The sequence below is a fragment of the Lasiosphaeria miniovina genome (assembly GCF_030549165.1).
Source record: "Lasiosphaeria miniovina strain SMH2392-1A chromosome Unknown B0T26scaffold_6, whole genome shotgun sequence".
NCBI lineage: Eukaryota > Fungi > Ascomycota > Sordariomycetes > Sordariales > Lasiosphaeriaceae > Lasiosphaeria > Lasiosphaeria miniovina.
In genome coordinates this window covers 1,903,141-1,919,970 of record NW_026848225.1, presented here as the reverse complement: position 1 = coordinate 1,919,970, position 16,830 = coordinate 1,903,141, and the positions used below count along the sequence as shown (strand labels likewise).

Sequence of the window (16,830 nt, the reverse complement as noted above, 5' to 3'; positions counted from 1 at the left end):
CGAGCTCGGCATGCGCATGACTCGAGAGTCGGGCTTGACTGCCAGCTCGATTCCCGAGTCGGATCTCGAGCCCGGCTTCGCGGTCATCGACGGCGATCTCCCCGGGGCCGGGAACGGACACAACGACACGTACGTCGACATCATCGCCGTTCCATGTCCCGGTGCGGATCCTGTCAAGACCTGGACCTCGGCGCCTCTTCCCGACCACTACTTTGGTCTCGAGCCCCAGAACGAGCTGCAGAGGCTCCCTACCGTGGCGAAACTGGCCGGCAATGTCATCCTCAGCCCCGTCATCGACCGCAATCTCCCTCGGGCTGGCCACGTCTGGGTCAGGCAAGACATCCGCAGCAAAGTCAACACGGCGAGGGTCTTGCTGTACAGGCACCGGGCCTTGGCTGATGAAATGCGGCTGGAGGACCTAGCCAGAGACCTGCTAGACAAGGTGAAGCAAGTTCGCCAGGGAAACGTAAGCCTCGACCTGTGCCTGCCCGTCGACAGTGTGCGGCTGGCTACCTAGTTTGCTGATTTAAGCGGTCACACAGCATTCGCCACGGCCCCTGTTCTTTATTGGCCACAGCATTGGCGGCTTGGTAGTAAAGCTTGCTCTACTTCTGGCAAGCAAGACGCCCCTATTCGGCCAGATAACGTCCAGCTGCCATGGCGTGAGCTTTTTCGGTGAGTCGTCCCTTGTACATTTCAGGGTGCTCCTTGCGCTCAACATGTTCAGGAACTCCGCACCGCGGCTCAAGTTACATGTCGATGAAGAGTCTCAAGAGGAGTATCCGGCAGTTGCTTCACCTGCAACGGCCTCTCCCTAGGTCTCTGGCCGACGAGTTGAGTCTCAACCATCCGGGACTTTCGAGACTCCATGAGCAATTTGTCGACATTGCAAGCGAGTTCCGTCTTTGGTCGCTTTACGAGACCCAAGACTCGCAACTCTCTGGCACAGGTGCTGGGCTCGTCAGCGAGGTCCAGTTTGAGGCCCCGTTGGTGTCGATAAAATCTGCCTTGCTTGACATATGGCAGGAAGACATATTCTCGGTCGACAGCAACCACGCTCATCTTGCTTCCTTTGGGCCCGACAACATCAACACCATGACAACGTACCTCGCAGATCTAACGGCCGCAATCGCCAAGGCACAAGACCTCAGCACCAAGTATGCTCACACTCCACTGCACCTGGAGAACCACGTCCATGTCGAAGTCATCGGTTTCTATCCAGACACAGCTGGGGACGTGGACTCGGCAACGACTCGCTTGTATTCCAGCAAGAATTCTCTGACTGAGTTTCTCGAAAAAGGTCCCGAAGCCTGCTTAGGGGAGAGGATGCACAAGATTCCTAGGCGACACGACAGCCACCAGTACCATGGGCACGACATGCTGGAAAACCTCGGCAGAAGAGCACAAGAATCCAGCGGCGTCTCTGGCCTTGGGGTTGACGAGCAGAGTCCTAGTGGTAGCACAGCCAACCCATTATCTTCTAAAGCCATGACGGCGTCACCAGGCATCGTCGTTACGGATACACCGGCTCGGCCACCTATACAGCCCCTTTCGGACAGTGGCACCCTATCAGAAGGTCTGGCAGGACACAGCTTGAGCGTTCCAAACATGCCAACACGGCCTCCTAGCATCGACAGCCGCGCAAGTGTCAGCACAGCGTCGGAGCCAGCAATCCAGCTCAGTGCCCTTGACTCTGCCACTTTCCCCGCCGAACAATCGATACATTTTGATGCCCTGTCTAGACAGCGGGCAGGGCTGCTGATGAAGGCGTCGGCCATGCAAGACGAGCTCGTAGCTGGCTTCTCTCGACCCGACCCCGCGCTGAGGAAATTCATTTGGATCCATCTACCCTTCAACAATCCAGTATGGGTCAAGACCTTGTTTGAAAAGCTTCGCGACACGGTCGCGGGCAACTATTCAGTTCTCTTCGAGTACGACCACTGGGAGGCCAAAACCATCCAGAACCGGCATTCCGAGTCGCAGCCGGCCTTTATGAAACCCATTTGCAACTATCTGCCGCCCGAGTCGATACTGTCGCCCCGGATCCCATCTCCGTTCAACCCACTGGCGAGTTCTAGTCCCAGGCCGAGCTATCTCTACCTCTACTTCCCGTACCTGCACTTCGACACGTACTCGAGCGTCATCCGGCGCCGCAGCCTGATCCAGCGGCGCCGGGACCACGGCCGGGCGAACCCGGTCCCCGAGGACGTGTCGAAGCGGTCGCTGGAGTCACAGGTTATCTGGGAGTACGTCGGCTTCGACCCGCCGCTCAACCCGCGACGCACGCTGGACCAGTTTGGCCACCACTCGCTCCAGGACACGCACAGCCGCGACGACGACCAGATGCTCTACAAGCTCACCAAGAAGCTCGGGAGGAAGCCGCTGGCAGGGACGACTAACCGGGCTCGCCGCGATGCCGCTCGCCGCGACGCCGGTCGGTCGCTGCGTGTGAGCTCGTCTTCTTTGAAGCGGGAGCACAGTTCTGGCCGGGACAGCCCCGCAGACCCGGAAAAGGATGTAGAGCTTGAGATGGAGGCCGACTTGAAGCCTGGCAATCTGCTCATGGTCGACCAGCTCTGGCTTTGGGCCATAGACACCAGTAAGCTGGCGATGCCCGGCGATGCCCGGCGACGCGATAACCAAATTGTTAATGCTGACTCTGCGGTAGCCACACTGACAACCTACTTCCCCAAGCGAGAGTCGAATGCGAGAGAGGGGCGGCTGTTCCAGCAGGCAGATCTGCGGAACAGCGTCTACAACGAGCTAAACGGCGATCTTACGGGGAGAACCGACAACGCGCTAGACCTCGCCGCGCTGATTGTCTTCCACGCGGTCATTGTGTTTCTCGAACGGTCCACGCACCCAGACCTCGAGATGTTCCGCATCTTTGAAGAAGCAATCGGGATGCTGGTGAGTGCCTGACCATAAACCTCACGACTCAGTTCTTCGTCTAGGTCACAGCTGCTAACTCCCAGAATAAATAAATAAAAAAAGTCCGAGCGGATGACGTTGAACATGAAGCAATTCCGCACGCAGACTCTCAACCCAGACTTGGACGACGACTCGAGCAACGCGGGCGACTGCGACTCGGCTTCGGACACGGACTCGGACTCGGACCTGGACCCCGACGTAAACAGCGCAGCCTCGATCAAGAGGCGGCACCAGAGGGAGATGAAAAGGGCAGAGGACGAGAACAGGGAGAACACGTCTGCCCTCCTCGAGCTGCGCGACATGGAGGACGAGCTTTCGATCCTCAACAAGCTGTTTGACACCCAAGACTCGGTGATCAAGTCCATGAAGACCACGTTTACGGAGCGGGAGGAGCTGCGGAACATCACGACAAACGGCCAGGCATACCTGGACGAGGCTGTCGAGTACCTGGACGAGTTCAAGGAGAAGACCAACGAGATGCTGAAGAGGATAGAGACCACGAGGAGGGATGTAAGTACCGGGGCTCTCGTCGACCGACCGACTGACCATACCAAACCACACCATACCAGCAGTGTTCCTGACCTTTGTTCCAGTACGAGAAAATGCTTGAAATGGCCCAGCGGCAGGCACAGGTGGACGAAGTGCGCTGGTCTCGGCTGCAGGCGGAGCTGGCGTCGAGCCAGAACCTCTCGGTGATGATCTTCACGACCTTCACCGTCATCTTCCTGCCGCTGACCTTCTTCACGGGGCTGTTCGGGATGAACACGTCGGAGTGGCAGGAGGAGGGCAACCTGCCGAGTCTGAGCGACATTGGGGCCATCTCGCTGCCGACGTCGGTGTTCCTGATCCTGGCGTCGCTGGCGGCGGCCTTCAGCTGGCGCGTGCAGCGCATGTTCAAGCTCACGTACAGGTTCGCCAAGCGCGCGTGGAAGGGCTACCTGCGCTACGTCAGCAAGGTCGAGCCCGCGTGGCGCAAGCAGAGCAAGAAGCGCCGCAAGCTCGAGAAGCGCAGGCGACTCAAGGAGACCCAGGAGCTGGGCGAGAACGACCGCGCCTACGACTTTTGGGCCACCATCCGCAACCATCCGCGGAACGCAAAGTACCACATCCCGCACCGCAATAGGAACGGGCTCTGATTCGGACGGGAAGGGGGCTCGGAAACACGTATGCCAGTGACCGAGGCAAGATATCCGTACTGTGTCAAAGCTAGGGGGGTATTTGTTTATTGTTTGTTGTAATATTTATGTAATCTCACACCTGAACGAAGCCATACTGTGTATAGAATCCACGCAACATGTTGACAACAGCTGCGAATCTCTCTGTTGACAGTCACAAATGTGGCGTGGGCAATGAAATGGACGAAAGGAATGAATGCATCTTCAGAAGCTCGACAAGGGGGGTTCTCGGCTTGCCTCTCGGCTTGCCTCGGCTAAGCAACTAGAAGACAGTGCACCTTAGCTTGCTTGGCCACAGGCCCAGACACTGGCCAGTGGGGTCGCTGGAGTGGGCCGAGATCTATGCTGCGACCTATTGCCGAGTTCGCACAGGCCGGGGATGGGTCAAATGCCAGCACGCCCATTGGGCATTGGAAACAGCGGGTTGCCGGAAAACGTCATGGGGAGGATCTCCATTGTGGCGGCCAGAAATCGGAGCTTGCCTCATACAATCTTTGATACTCGGTGCTACTGCTGGGACAGCCGGCGCCTGCGAGTTGCGGCTGGCGCGAGAACAACGCCAATCCAATTCTATCGCCAATAATTCCAATTCACAGTTCCAATTCTCGGCTCCCGCCAATCTATGTTCCCGCCTCTGCTCACCCTCCCACAGCCAGGTCATGTTGGCATAGGATACAGGATACAGGGTATAGGACACAGGACGCAACCCCACCAACCTGTCGGCCATGTCTCCCTCAGTGCGCCTCGCCACGTGCCTCCGCCGCCAGGCCACCTTGGCCCAGCGCACCACGACCACAACCACAACCGCCACCACACGGCGACTCCGCCGACAGACACAGGGGCTCAGAAGTCTGTCGACGGCCGCCGTCCGCCGGCCCAATGCCCGCCAATCATCCACCCCCGTCCTCTCGCAGCCCACGCCCACGCCCGGGCGGCCGCTCTCGACCACACCCGCGCGCCTCCTCGCCGACGTCGACGAGTCCTTCGATCCGCAAACCGTCGACCGCGAGAGCGACGAGGTAGATGTGTGCATCGTGGGCGGCGGGCCCGCGGGCCTGGCCGCTGCCATCCGCCTCAAGCAGCTCGCCAAGGCCGCCGGCAACGACGACTTCCGCGTGCTGCTGCTCGAAAAGGCCGGCGAGATCGGCGCCCACATCCTGTCGGGCGCCGTCATCCAGCCCACCGCCGTCGAGGAACTGCTCCCCGACTGGCTTGCCGAGGACAATGCCGCTCGCTTCGAGGGCGCCACCCCCGCCGGCGGCGACTCGATGCGCTTCCTCACCAAGACGCTCGCCATCCCCCTGCCCACGCCCCCGCAGATGCACAACCACGGCAACTACATTGTTAGCCTGAACGAATTCACAAAGTGGCTGGGCGAGCGCGCCGAGGAGCTCGAGGTCGAGGTCTACCCGGGCTTCGCCGCCAGCGAGGTCCTGTACAGGCCCGACGGCAGCGTCAAGGGCGTGGCCACCAACGACCTGGGCATGGCGCGGAGTGGGAAGCCAAAGGACTCATTTGAGAGGGGCATGGAGTTCCACGCCAGGATCACCCTGTTCGGCGAGGGCTGCCACGGCAGCTTGACCAAGCAGGTCATCAAGAAGTTTGACCTCCGGAGCGACAGCCAGCCCCAGACGTACGGCCTCGGCATCAAGGAGGTGTGGGAGGTTCCGCCCGAGAAATTCAAGAAGGGCGAGATCGTGCACTCGATGGGCTACCCCCTGCCCGCCGACACATATGGCGGCGCCTGGATGTACCACTTTGGAGACAACCTGGTCAGCATCGGCCAGGTGGTGGCGCTCGACTACTCGAACCCCTGGCTGTCGCCGTACGGCGAGTTTCAGAAGCTCAAGCAGCACCCCCTCTACAAGAACGTTCTTGAGGGCGGCAAGTGCATCTCGTACGGCGCGCGCGCGCTGGTCGAGGGCGGCTTCCAGTCCATCCCCAAGGTCGCATTCCCCGGCGGCGCGCTGATCGGCGACTCGGCCGGCTTCGTCAACGTGCCCAAGGTCAAGGGCACCCACAACGCCATGAAGTCTGGCATGCTCGCGGCCGAGGCCACGTGGACGGCGCTGGCCGACAGCAGCGACGAGGCGTCAGTGTTCCTGTACGACTACGAGGGCGCGCTGCGCAAGTCGTCCATCTGGAAGGAGCTGAAGGAGGTGCGCAACATGCGCCCGTCGTTCCACACGCCCCTCGGCATCTGGGGCGGCATCATGTACTCGGGCCTCGAGGCGTTCCTGCTCAAGGGCCGCGTGCCCTGGACGTTCCGGCACAGGGTGACGGACCATGCGGCCACGAAGCCGGCCGACAGCTGCAAGAAGATCGAGTACCCCAAGCCCGACGGCAAGCTCACCTTTGACATCCTCACCAGCGTCTCGCGCACGGGCACCAACCACGAGGAGGACCAGCCCGTCCACCTGCAGGTCAGGGACTGGGACAAGCACACGGCCGAGACGTACCCGACCTTCAAGGGGCTTGAGAACCGCTTCTGCCCCGCCGGCGTCTACGAGTACGTCGACGACGCCTCCAAGCCCGAGGGCGTGCGGTTCCAGATCAATGCCCAGAAGTGAGTTGCACCCCCCCCTTTTTTTTGATGCCAAAAATTCAGTGTCTCCCTATGTGACCGGATAACGTCTGTCACTTTGTACGCCATGCTAATCTCTCCCTTAATACAGCTGCATCCACTGCAAGACGTGCGACATCAAGGCCCCCCACCAGGACATCAACTGGCAGGTGCCACAGGGCGGCGAGGGCCCCAAATACTACATGACATGACACAAACCGTGTACGAAGAAAAGCACACCAAAAAGAAAATAACAAAATGAAAGGAAAATAAAAACTATCAGAGAATGCTACATATCATGTTGGGCAGGCACTTACTTGGCCTGCGAGCTTTATCTTGATATATACACATATACGTAAATACATGGATGGCACTGGTAGATTGACTGGCTCAAGCAGGCGGCGGGAATGTAACATTTTTCTTTTTTCTGTTGGTTTTATTTATCTCTGTTCAAAAGAATATTGAAGCTGAGAAGCAAACTATAATCATCACTTACTATTCCGAGTGTGTGTTCTCGCCATGTTTGCTCCGCTGATACTTTACCTTGTAAGTTTGTTTCGCAAAACTCTGTGCTGTTCGAACGTCCGACAGAAAGGAACTGAAAGAGAGAGAGAGAGAGAGAGAGATAAACTCGGCATCTGTGTGTACCTCTGAAGCAATAGGTCTTTTATACGGTACGGTAGGCCTCTACTTATGTAGTTGGTATGCGGAAAGGGGGAAACTAAAAAAGCGATCTGGTACTGGTTACGCGTTACTGCCCTGAGTTCGCTCCTGTGCGTGCAAAACAACACCGACTGACCGACCGCCTTGCCTGTTTGCATACCTAAGGAAGGCAGGTAAGAGAGGTGGGCGGGTCGCGAGCAGTTGCAAGAATTTGTTTATTGACGTCGCCATAGAAGGTATCCTGCCCGGGCCATGTGGAGTGTCGTTGTTTTTGGCCACTGTCAAGACAGCAAATGGCAAACGCTCTTGCTTTGAGATTTATTAAAAGATAGCCTTTGGATAGGCTATATATGTGCCTACGGATGCGATCTCATATATGCTCGGCTATGAGTTGGTTCGTCTTCGCGGGTGTTGGTTTGAGCCAGAAGAAAAAGGGAAGGAAAGAGATAAGTGGCATGACAATCACACCTGGAAAGCTGGAAAAGGAGTCTACATGGGTTATTATTATGAGCGAGAAGAATAAACAGAATTGCGGTTCAAATCTAGAAGCCAAGGTCTTTGATATACGACAAACAGGCGGCTTAGGGAGTCCTTGGTGGTGGTTAATAGAGGTTATACTTTCAGCATGCTCGCCACGTCTAACCACGGTAAAATCCGTGGGGCAAGGACGCTATCAACCCACCAGTGATAACCGGGTAGAGCGTACGTAAAGCATCTGCAACAAGTAACTTCATCGTCGTTGTCCTTGTCTGTAGTATACTTACGATACTTGAATGTCTTGAAGCTCGGGAACTCAAGCTGGGTGAGGAAATCGCTCTGGGTCGCACGGCATGTTGGGACTCAGTCAAGCCATAGCTGAACTGTCTCTGACAAGTGACAAGTCCAGCAAGACTCACAGTCAGGCGTCGAAGTCTTGCTCGGCGCAGAGGTCGTGTGACCAAAGGAAAAAGACGGCAAGACACTTTGGACAGCTCTTTTCGCCTGAGCCGAACCAGAGGGTTATAAATTCGGGTTATCATTTTAGCTTCCTTGGTACTAAGTACCGAAGAAGGCTAGGCAGGTCAAGATTGCAGTCAACTGAAAGCAGAAACGCGATTGAGACGCGAGACGGAAACGCCCTCCAGCGCGCGCCCAACCAATGAACAGACGTGCCGGTGAAATTAAACATTCTATCCGCACACCCTTGTCGAACCCTGCCTTACTCCGTAGTGTACTGTGTGAAAACAAGTGCGAAGACGCAATCCCGCGGAAAGAAAAGTAAAAAGGGCGACACAGCCGACGTGAAAGCACGGCTCGTTGCCAACGCTACAGCCGACAGGCGTACTGAGTGTCAGCGAACAGACGGGAAGGGTCCATTTCTCCTTCCACACCCCCAAAATACCTTTGCTCCAGATCGGAATGCACACCTCCTGCCTATACTACTTGCCTTTTCCCACGCTGAGTATATCAAACAAGGCATGATAGCAATCGCTTTAAGCGCTAGGATAAAACACGCCCAATGAGTCGCGGCAGAGCAATGCAGCCTTCCGGCATCTCAACAATGCAAAGCTCTGGGTGGTGGGTTGGAGGGGCATGTGAGAGGAGAATGGCAACAAGCAGAAGCCAGCCAGCCAACCATCTGATCTGCCTGAAGCCCTGTTGCCCAGCCAAGCTCCGCCAGCCTGCGGTGGAATAGGGTGTGCAATCTTGGGAAGGGGGGGTGTGTGGTAGAAAGCGAAAGGCTGCAGGGAATGAACTGAATTAAGACAGCTGGGGAATTTTTTACCACGCCCGCCCGACGGACGCGACCCAAGGCTCTGGCTGCAAGCCTCCTCCCTCATTTCAGTTCCGCCCGCCCGCAAAAGCGACAAGAAATCGATGAGAGTCAGTGTCTTATCATTCCGGCCTAGAAAGACAAACAATCAGTGTTTTACTCGTGGGTCGGAAATCAATGCGATCGCAAAAAGGGGTGGGCCGACAAAAGAGGAGAGGACGAAAGAATGAGTGAGTCATAATGAGGCTGGTGGTCGGGAACACAGAGACAGGGATGGGACATTTGAAGCCACACGGGCCACCCTGGACCTATTTCTCGCTATTTGTACCGCTACATCCGAGCGGCACTCGACAGAAGGAACCTGACCAACGGGGCACGGGTGCATGCAGTGTCAAGGGGCTCCTGGGGCAAAAGGATACCGGACCGCTCCATTACACCATTTTCTCACTCCTTCTTTTCTCCTTTTGCCCCTTTCCGCCTCCGCAGATCGCGTCAAGCGAGAAAGGAGAACGACTCTATCTTTGAGCATCTGGTGAGCCCAATTTGACCATGATCAACGCTTGAAAGGCCCGCTGTCAGGTCACTGAGCCTCCGTACAAACTAAAGTATCTCCGCCCAGATGATCTCCGCATACCGTTGTAGTTTCTGAACACTGATAATAATATCCCCCTCCTGTGGTCTGGGATCCTGTAAAAAAAGAATCCTGAATCTTAGTACCAATGCTTCCCTAGATACATCCCAATATACTGGACTAGTTGTCGTATTCTGCGTGATCTCAATTGTCTCTCGGCAAACTGGAAGTGGGATCGGTTGAGACATAGTAGCCCGACTTTCAGGAGGAACTCGCGGCTCTTCCTCCCATCTTTCGATGATAACATGGCGTGTCTGGTGGAAGAATTTGGCGAGCAGAACGATTTTGACCTCATGATTTGACGCTGAAAACCACCAGCGATATTATGCCGGAGTTGAATCAACGACTCAGTAACGCCAACCTCGATTACTAATGACGGCCAACGACCACTTGCTTCGCAATCTGGTATCGGACCGCCGCAAGAGTCGCCTTACCGCTATGGTCTGGCATCCAGAAAGTGGTAGCCGCCATACTTTTCCAGCTTTCCTCGTCACCACTTCGCACAAGTTGGTCCCGAAAAAGATTGTAAAGGTTAACATGAAGAGCCTCGTGCAAACCTGTGGGGATCGTGATAGCAAGTAGCTGTGAATTTCGATCGTAGAAGCAGAATCGGAATCTCCGGCTCCTTTGCTGATGCTCGCGCTCAATTGCTGCCATGTCCTCGGGAGAGACATCTAGATGATTAATTAGTATGCTATTAGATATTGTAAGGGGAAAATGGTCTTGCGAGTGACGACAAGATTATCACTGGTGGTGTAATCAATTGCCTTGAAAAGACTTTGTACGCTGGTCAGTCGTATTGTCGGAACTTCGATTTCTTGATCTGGCAGTGCTGAGTGGGTATGGTATACGCCGACACAAATAACGATGAGCCCCATGCTTCACCGTTGGTGATACAATCGACCCGGACGCCATAGAAGCGGGATGTGACCCAGAGATTGAGTGGCAAGGGTGTGAGAAACGACGGGAGGTTCAGAAGACGAGCGATAGAAATGACGGTATAAATACTTCGAAGAAAATGGGGTAAGTGGTAGCTGGTGCAAAAGCGTAATTTGTCGAGAGTATTTTTTGGGAATGTCTACTCGAACCGTAGGCACCGTCTTTTCGGACCGAGGGACATAGGCCCTTGGGCCGCGCCTGCACTTTTTACTCTAAAAAGAGCATGCATTTCTGGGACGAAGGAACACAGCTGAATATAGGGATGAAGTCTCCCTGCACCTACAAGCCATTCGGTCAACCTATACGCAATCAGCCTCTACGCAATCAAACTCTACGTAAGTAGGTTGCCCGGGCTAGTTAGCCAACCTGTCAATTGCAAGACAGTTGCCCGGGTCTTGCAGTCAAGCAGGGCAGTTAGGGCAGTCAGTCAATTACAAGGGGGTTGCCCGTGCCAGTCAGTTGCAAGAGGGCAGTTGCCAGGGTCTTGCAGTTAACCAGTAGTTCGTTAGGGTTATGGCCTGGTTCCGGGAGTTAGGCGTAGTTAAAGCTGCATTGTACTAACCATCTGAAGATGAGTAGGTCGACTATTAATCTATTATTTTTTCGCGTGGAAAATAGAGGTCTCGCTGGGCTAGTGACTTGGTAGGGATTTTAATGTACCTTTTAGCTAACTACGGTCCGAAAAAACGTTATCTACAGCCGAGTAGACATTCCCATTTTTTTGGGGGAGGGGCTCTTAAAATCGATCATCTACTCTAGAAGGAATTTCAGATCGAAAATGTCGTCATCTGGCTTGAGGGGGTCTCCAGCTGCAGCGCAAAGGTACAACAGGCCCAGGAAGGCGGACTAGGCTGAGCTAGTTGGGCAAGGAAGGCAAATTCGCGTGTACCGGTACTTGGGGGTAGGTGCATGCTTGCGCAGGAGGTGGGCAGGAGCACACGAAGTGTGTGGCCCAGATTCGAAAAAAGATAAAAAAGCCCTGGGCCCCGCGGCCTCTTATTGGTCCAAAACTGCCCTAGTGTGCCTCCCAAAACATCAAAGACCAAGGGACCCGCCGCCACACGGCTAGCGTGGCTGCCTCAGGCGACAAAGCGCACCCTGGGCAAAAATTATAAGAAGCCCGCGCTCCCTCCAACCCGTCTGTTTTGAGAGTCTTGCGCGGAAGTCCCGACCGGCCTTACGTATCTGCTACCTACGTTTGGCCTCGATTTTTTTCACCCCCACCACACCCCCTCACCTTCTCACCGAAGCACCGACTTCACAACACAATCACAACAGCTCCAGCTCTGCCTGCTGCTGTCGTGCATTTGTTCTTTTTCTCTCTCAAACCTGCGTTGTGTGGGCGCATCCCTCATTTAGGCTAAGGAAGTCAGCCGTCGATTGACTGGAGATTGATCCTCGTTCTGGACAAAGGATCCTGCCGACTCGCCATCGCGGACCCTTTGCCTACCAAAGAACTCGACCTCCAACGTCACCGTCGACCGACTTACATCGTCGAAGACAATAGAAAAACCATTCGCACAGGTCACAGTGCACTTTTGCTAGTTATCCCGGAGGAAAAGAAGTCTCCTTGCGTGAGTTGAACTGTGGACAACCGTCATTTCGACGCTGCGTGTGTTCCGATCACGTCGGACGTGGCCTTGGCATCGTGTCAAGTCGTCTTCGAGCGCGACCGAAGTCCATCGCACCGGCAAAATCCAGCAGCCAGCCCACCTATCGTGGCCATCGATCGAGAGATCTTGACCATTGCATAAGAGAGCTCGGAGCAGCAGTGTAGGGGAGACATTTAGTTGTTCATCTCCCACATTAAGTAAGCGGTTTCCTTCAGATACTGTTATTGTCCTTGTCCTATTGTCATGTCACTGCGTCTTTGCGCATGGCATTGTGCTGCCGCCAAATTTTTGCCGCCGCAACCCCGCCCCCACCTCACAACCACCACTCCCACTATAAATTTGGCAGGCCTCTTCGTGCCTTCCAAGTCTTCCGCAAAGCAACCTCACCGCGCAAAGTTTTGTGATCCCTCAATTGCACATTTTCACAATTGCGCAGCCACTCATCATTCTCGGGCTAACCCTAGTGACATTAGATCTGCTCTTGACAGAATTTGAACTTCGTTGTCACGATCTCAAACTTTTTCGCAAATATGGAAGCCATCCAGACTCACCCTTCCAATGCTGCCCAGGCAAAGGCGTTCACGGCTCCCGGTTCGCTCTCGTTTCCCGGCGCGGCGGGGGCACTCACACCTCCATCTACCGCGCAAAGCGCAAATGGATCGGTCCACGGTGGGCAGCTGGGCAACCAAGGCATGAACGCGAATGGGGTGACTCCCGCTACGCCAGCTGCCACCCCGGCTGCAGCCCCTGGCCCCAGTGGGCTTACTCCCACGCTCCAGTAGGACCACACCTCTTTTCCGTAATGAAGAGGCGGTAGGCTGACTCAAATCAGGAATATCGTTGCCACGGTCAATCTTGATTGCCGCTTGGACTTGAAGACGATTGCACTGCATGCGAGAAATGCCGAGGTGAGTCCCTAGCATTGGAATTATAGCCGCTGCTGGGTGCCTGCTGCAAGGTTTGGTCCTGACGGTTGAAATAGTACAACCCGAAGCGTTTCGCGGCTGTAATCATGCGGATTCGCGAGCCGAAGACGACTGCTCTTATCTTCGCAAGTGGAAAGATGGTTGTCACGGGCGCGAAATCGGAGGACGACTCGAAGCTTGCGTCGCGGAAATATGCGCGTATCATCCAAAAGCTTGGTTTCAACGCCAAGTTTACCGATTTCAAAATACAGAACATCGTTGGATCTTGCGATATCAAGTTCCCCATTCGTCTTGAGGGCTTGGCGTCCAAGCATCATAACTTCAGCTCTTATGAGCCTGAGCTGTTCCCGGGTCTGATCTATCGCATGATCAAGCCGAAGATCGTGCTTCTCATTTTCGTCAGCGGCAAGGTATGAAAGGCCACCTTATGTCTCCTAAGCCGAAGGCCATCATTAACAAATGCTCAGATCGTACTCACTGGCGCCAAAGTCCGTGAAGAGATCTACCAGGCTTTCGAGATGATCTATCCTGTGCTGCAAGGTATGTTTCTCGTTCTCATGTTCCTCTTATTGGAATCGGCACTAACGTACAGCAGATTTCCGGAAGATTTAAAAACTCCCGAGTTGGGTAGCAGGCACGCCATACCCCTCCACCTTCGTCAACTTCTGTACCATAACCTTTTCTCCCTCTTTTGCACTCCTCGTCATGACATTACGACTCGTCTTCATACCCACAAAAAGCCCGGGCACGAACCAGCACTCATCGCAAGCTGGCACGTTGCATTGTATCACTTGCGTCATTTTCTCTCTTTTTTTCTTCAGCATTGCACCGGCGTTTGGGACGGATGGATACAGGCTAGGAGCTATCTTCGCCAGAGGTCAAAGACCTCACTATATTACATAGATTGCGCAGGGATCTCCAACACTGCGCGCGGCGGTATGTGCGGAGGTCAACCGCCGTCATAATACGCAGTTCCGTGGAACTGTACAGAGAGATCGTGGAGTTCGGAACATTCGCAGTTCCAGGAAGGACTGTGGCTGCTTTCTACTGGCCTGATTCGATCGTGGCATCACAGATGGAGAGCAAGCTTTCGCAGAGAGCAAAAACGAGAATGATGGAAATGTGAGAGCACATCTGCTCTCGCACCATTCCATGATGGTTCATGGTGCGACAAGCACTCAAAATCCTTGGCAGCTGAGTCTCGCGTACCGCTTGCAGCAGATTTTTCTCTTTTGAGACTTATCAGTAGCAGGCGATATCTTTTGGGACTCATTGCGCTGTTTAGTTGTGGCATTAAGCCGCAAATGCCATCGTCTTATTTGACATAATTATGGTGTGTCATCGTCCTGGAATTGTGTGTAATGTGGCTCACCTGTTTCCTGTGTCCGCCCTCCATTTGCCTCCCCTCGATTTGCTGCTAGATCAACGAGAGGGATAGTGCCTCGTAACACCCTTGACAAGCTCATCTGCCAAGACAAGCCCAGGCGTCCCGCCCCGTGTACCATCTTCTGTTACTACCGATGACCAAACTGTGCCACCAGTAGTCGTAACCGGTTTCCAAGCCCACTTGCCCTCGAACTGTCGTGGGCAGTTGTGCATCATGCAATCGACGATCTTGTCACCAATCACGGGCATGAACTTGAAGGCGTGACCACTGCCACCCGTCGCCACGAACAGGCCTTGGAAGTTGGGGTGGTAGTCGATGAGGAAGTCGGCCGTGGGGGTGTCCATGTACCAGCACAGCCGTGTCTTGGAGAAGGGCCGGTCCCGGAGGCCAGGCAGCGGCACCATCTCGCCCAAAGCGCGGCGGAGGTCGTCGGCTCCCTCTTTGGGGATGGCAAGGGATAGGTCCGATAAATGAGTCAAGGGGTGAGAAAAGGCTAGAGCGGACGCGGATCCTGCAGATGACGAAGGAAGTGGCGCCGTCGCCAACTTGGTTGGGTTGAGGTAACCGTAGGCGTGCCGCGCGACTTTGAGCACTCGCTTCGCAGGAGGAATGACGAACAGCCCCGTCGTCAGGTTCAGCAGTGCCGGCATGCGGCCAAGTTGTTCCTGCTCCGCTTCCGTGATGTCCAGGTACCCCAGTACTTGACCCGTGGCAGTCGCCTGGCCTGCCAGGTCTATCAAGCCTCCAGTCCACGCGCCTGCGGCGACGACGACGAGCTCCGCCGAGAGAACACAGCCATCAGAGAGCTTGGCGCCGGTGACGGTAGTGCCCTGGTGCTCAAGAGCCAGGGCGGTGGCAGCCACGAATTTGACACGCCCAGTGTCTTGGACTCGGTCTACGAGCCAGGCCATCGAGGCCCCGGCATCTGCCCAGCCGCTGGCTTCATTGATGTATCCCCACGATCCAGAGCCGCCGCCGGTGCCGACCGCGTCACGAATGGCGGCGGCATTAGGAAGTTCGTGGATGCGACTAGTCAATGAGGGATCGTTGGATGCTAGTGAGAGCACGTTTGCCCAGCTACCGCGAGCATAGTCCATGCCCGTCTTTTTCTTGGCGGGGGCGGCGTGCTGCGCGACGGCTGTTTCAGCTCCGGGAGGCGACGGCGGCACAGCTGTTCCATGTGGCAAGTCAGCGACCAAGACGAGACCGCTCTCATTGTACCGCCCCTGGGCACCGAGGTCGGTGGGTTTGGCTTGCTCCCGCCAATGCACCTGGGCCTCGGCGGCTAGAGCAGCATAGGCAGCATCGTAGTAGTCAGCCCGGATGATCCGGCTGGTGTCAACGCTGGCGGCGTCGGGGGCAGGGAAAACGTCCGGCCGAGATTGGGAGGGGTCGGATCGGTCAACGACGGTGATGGAGCATTGCGAGAAAGCAGGACGCCGGGCAAGAGCCCAGGCAGTTCCAAGGCCAAAGACCCCCGAACCGATGATAATAATGGAGGAGGGTGGAGAGAAGGCAAATGGAGCTTCAGAGGCAGAAGCAGAAGCAGGCTTGAGGAGGGGAGAAGGAGGAAGTGAAGGACAAAGAAGGGGAGGGAGAGGAGGGGAAGAAGAGGTCATTTTCTTTGGGAACTTGGGAAGACAAGCCCCATAAAAACCGCAAGTTGCTCAATAACCCCCAGCCCAGCGAAAGGCGGGAAAAGCCCACAGAGTCGGTGGAGGGGATTGGCTCGACTTGTCGGCCGGCCAGGTGTAGACTCAGAGGGAGGTGTGTGTAAGCAGGTGTTTGTGGGCGTGTGCGTGTGCGTGTGCGTCACGGTGTGTGTGCGTACATGGTGTGCGACTGATGACTGTGCGTGGTTGTCTCTGTTGGCGTGCCTTCTTGTTTCCAAGCTTGGAAGGACGCCACCGCCAACGCAAACCTTATTATGGTACAGCAGGCAGAGCTTGTCCGCTTGAGACGGGACACTGGGTGTTTCAGACAAGTCCAGGGCAGGTATGGGCTTCTCGCTGTGTCTGGAACGTCTTTATTTAAATAAAGCAAGCCGGAAGGTCGATACAGCCAAGACCGAAGGGCGTGCTGGAACTTTGCTGATTAACATCCATATGTACATGTCGCGGTACATAACTGTTAATACACCCTGCCCAGTCGGCCCCAAGCATGATCTCGGCGGGAGAAGATAAAGATTGGTAACGTGTCTACATGTCGGTCACGCTTCATCCAGGCATGTCGTATCGGACATCAGAGAG

General features: G+C 55.4%; 5 protein-coding genes across 5 annotated transcripts; 3 read left to right on the top strand and 2 right to left on the bottom strand.

The window, feature by feature from the left end:
* Nucleotides 1-16: 16 nt before the first annotated feature.
* On the top strand, nucleotides 17-4,067 carry B0T26DRAFT_652490 (uncharacterized protein; the record flags this gene model as incomplete). The annotated part of the gene is made up of 6 exons (XM_060438372.1): nucleotides 17-466; nucleotides 543-675; nucleotides 728-2,599; nucleotides 2,669-2,910; nucleotides 2,995-3,441; nucleotides 3,525-4,067. The coding sequence occupies 6 exons, from the start codon at nucleotides 17-19 to the stop codon at nucleotides 4,065-4,067; spliced, it is 3,687 nt and encodes a 1,228-aa protein (XP_060292858.1).
* A 366-nt stretch (nucleotides 4,068-4,433) lies between these two features.
* B0T26DRAFT_860380 (uncharacterized protein) lies at nucleotides 4,434-7,178 on the top strand. The gene is made up of 2 exons (XM_060447737.1): nucleotides 4,434-6,672; nucleotides 6,782-7,178. The coding sequence occupies exons 1-2, from the start codon at nucleotides 4,832-4,834 to the stop codon at nucleotides 6,879-6,881; spliced, it is 1,941 nt and encodes a 646-aa protein (XP_060292857.1). The 5' UTR covers nucleotides 4,434-4,831; the 3' UTR covers nucleotides 6,882-7,178.
* A 2,240-nt stretch (nucleotides 7,179-9,418) lies between these two features.
* B0T26DRAFT_410754 (uncharacterized protein) lies at nucleotides 9,419-10,712 on the bottom strand. Its single transcript, XM_060434867.1, has 3 exons — nucleotides 10,484-10,712; nucleotides 10,151-10,390; nucleotides 9,419-10,020 (listed from the first exon to the last, which is right to left on the bottom strand). Exons 1-3 carry the CDS (start codon nucleotides 10,629-10,631, stop codon nucleotides 9,686-9,688), a joined length of 723 nt encoding a protein of 240 aa, XP_060292856.1. The 5' UTR covers nucleotides 10,632-10,712; the 3' UTR covers nucleotides 9,419-9,685.
* A 2,086-nt stretch (nucleotides 10,713-12,798) lies between these two features.
* B0T26DRAFT_678951 (TATA-box-binding protein) lies at nucleotides 12,799-13,806 on the top strand (the record flags this gene model as incomplete). The annotated part of the gene is made up of 5 exons (XM_060440296.1): nucleotides 12,799-13,046; nucleotides 13,101-13,176; nucleotides 13,251-13,604; nucleotides 13,662-13,734; nucleotides 13,790-13,806. The coding sequence occupies 5 exons, from the start codon at nucleotides 12,799-12,801 to the stop codon at nucleotides 13,804-13,806; spliced, it is 768 nt and encodes a 255-aa protein (XP_060292855.1).
* An 810-nt stretch (nucleotides 13,807-14,616) lies between these two features.
* On the bottom strand, nucleotides 14,617-16,200 carry B0T26DRAFT_653064 (putative fructosyl amino acid protein; the record flags this gene model as incomplete). The annotated part of the gene is made up of 1 exon (XM_060438420.1): nucleotides 14,617-16,200. The coding sequence occupies one exon, from the start codon at nucleotides 16,198-16,200 to the stop codon at nucleotides 14,617-14,619; it is 1,584 nt and encodes a 527-aa protein (XP_060292854.1).
* Between the last annotated feature and the right edge of the window lie 630 nt (nucleotides 16,201-16,830).

Bases quoted from the DNA above. Each gene is read 5' to 3' on its own strand.
- B0T26DRAFT_860380 (XM_060447737.1), top strand. From the start codon at position 4,832: ATGTCTCCCTCAGTGCGCCTCGCCACGTGCCTCCGCCGCCAGGCCACC. The intron at 6,673-6,781 runs GTGAGTTGCACC...CCCTTAATACAG, and splicing joins TTCCAGATCAATGCCCAGAA to CTGCATCCACTGCAAGACGT.
- B0T26DRAFT_410754 (XM_060434867.1), bottom strand. From the start codon at position 10,631: ATGGCGTCCGGGTCGATTGTATCACCAACGGTGAAGCATGGGGCTCAT. The intron at 10,391-10,483 runs GCAATTGATTAC...TTAATCATCTAG, and splicing joins GCGTACAAAGTCTTTTCAAG to ATGTCTCTCCCGAGGACATG. The intron at 10,021-10,150 runs GTAAGGCGACTC...GGTGGTTTTCAG, and splicing joins CTGGATGCCAGACCATAGCG to CGTCAAATCATGAGGTCAAA.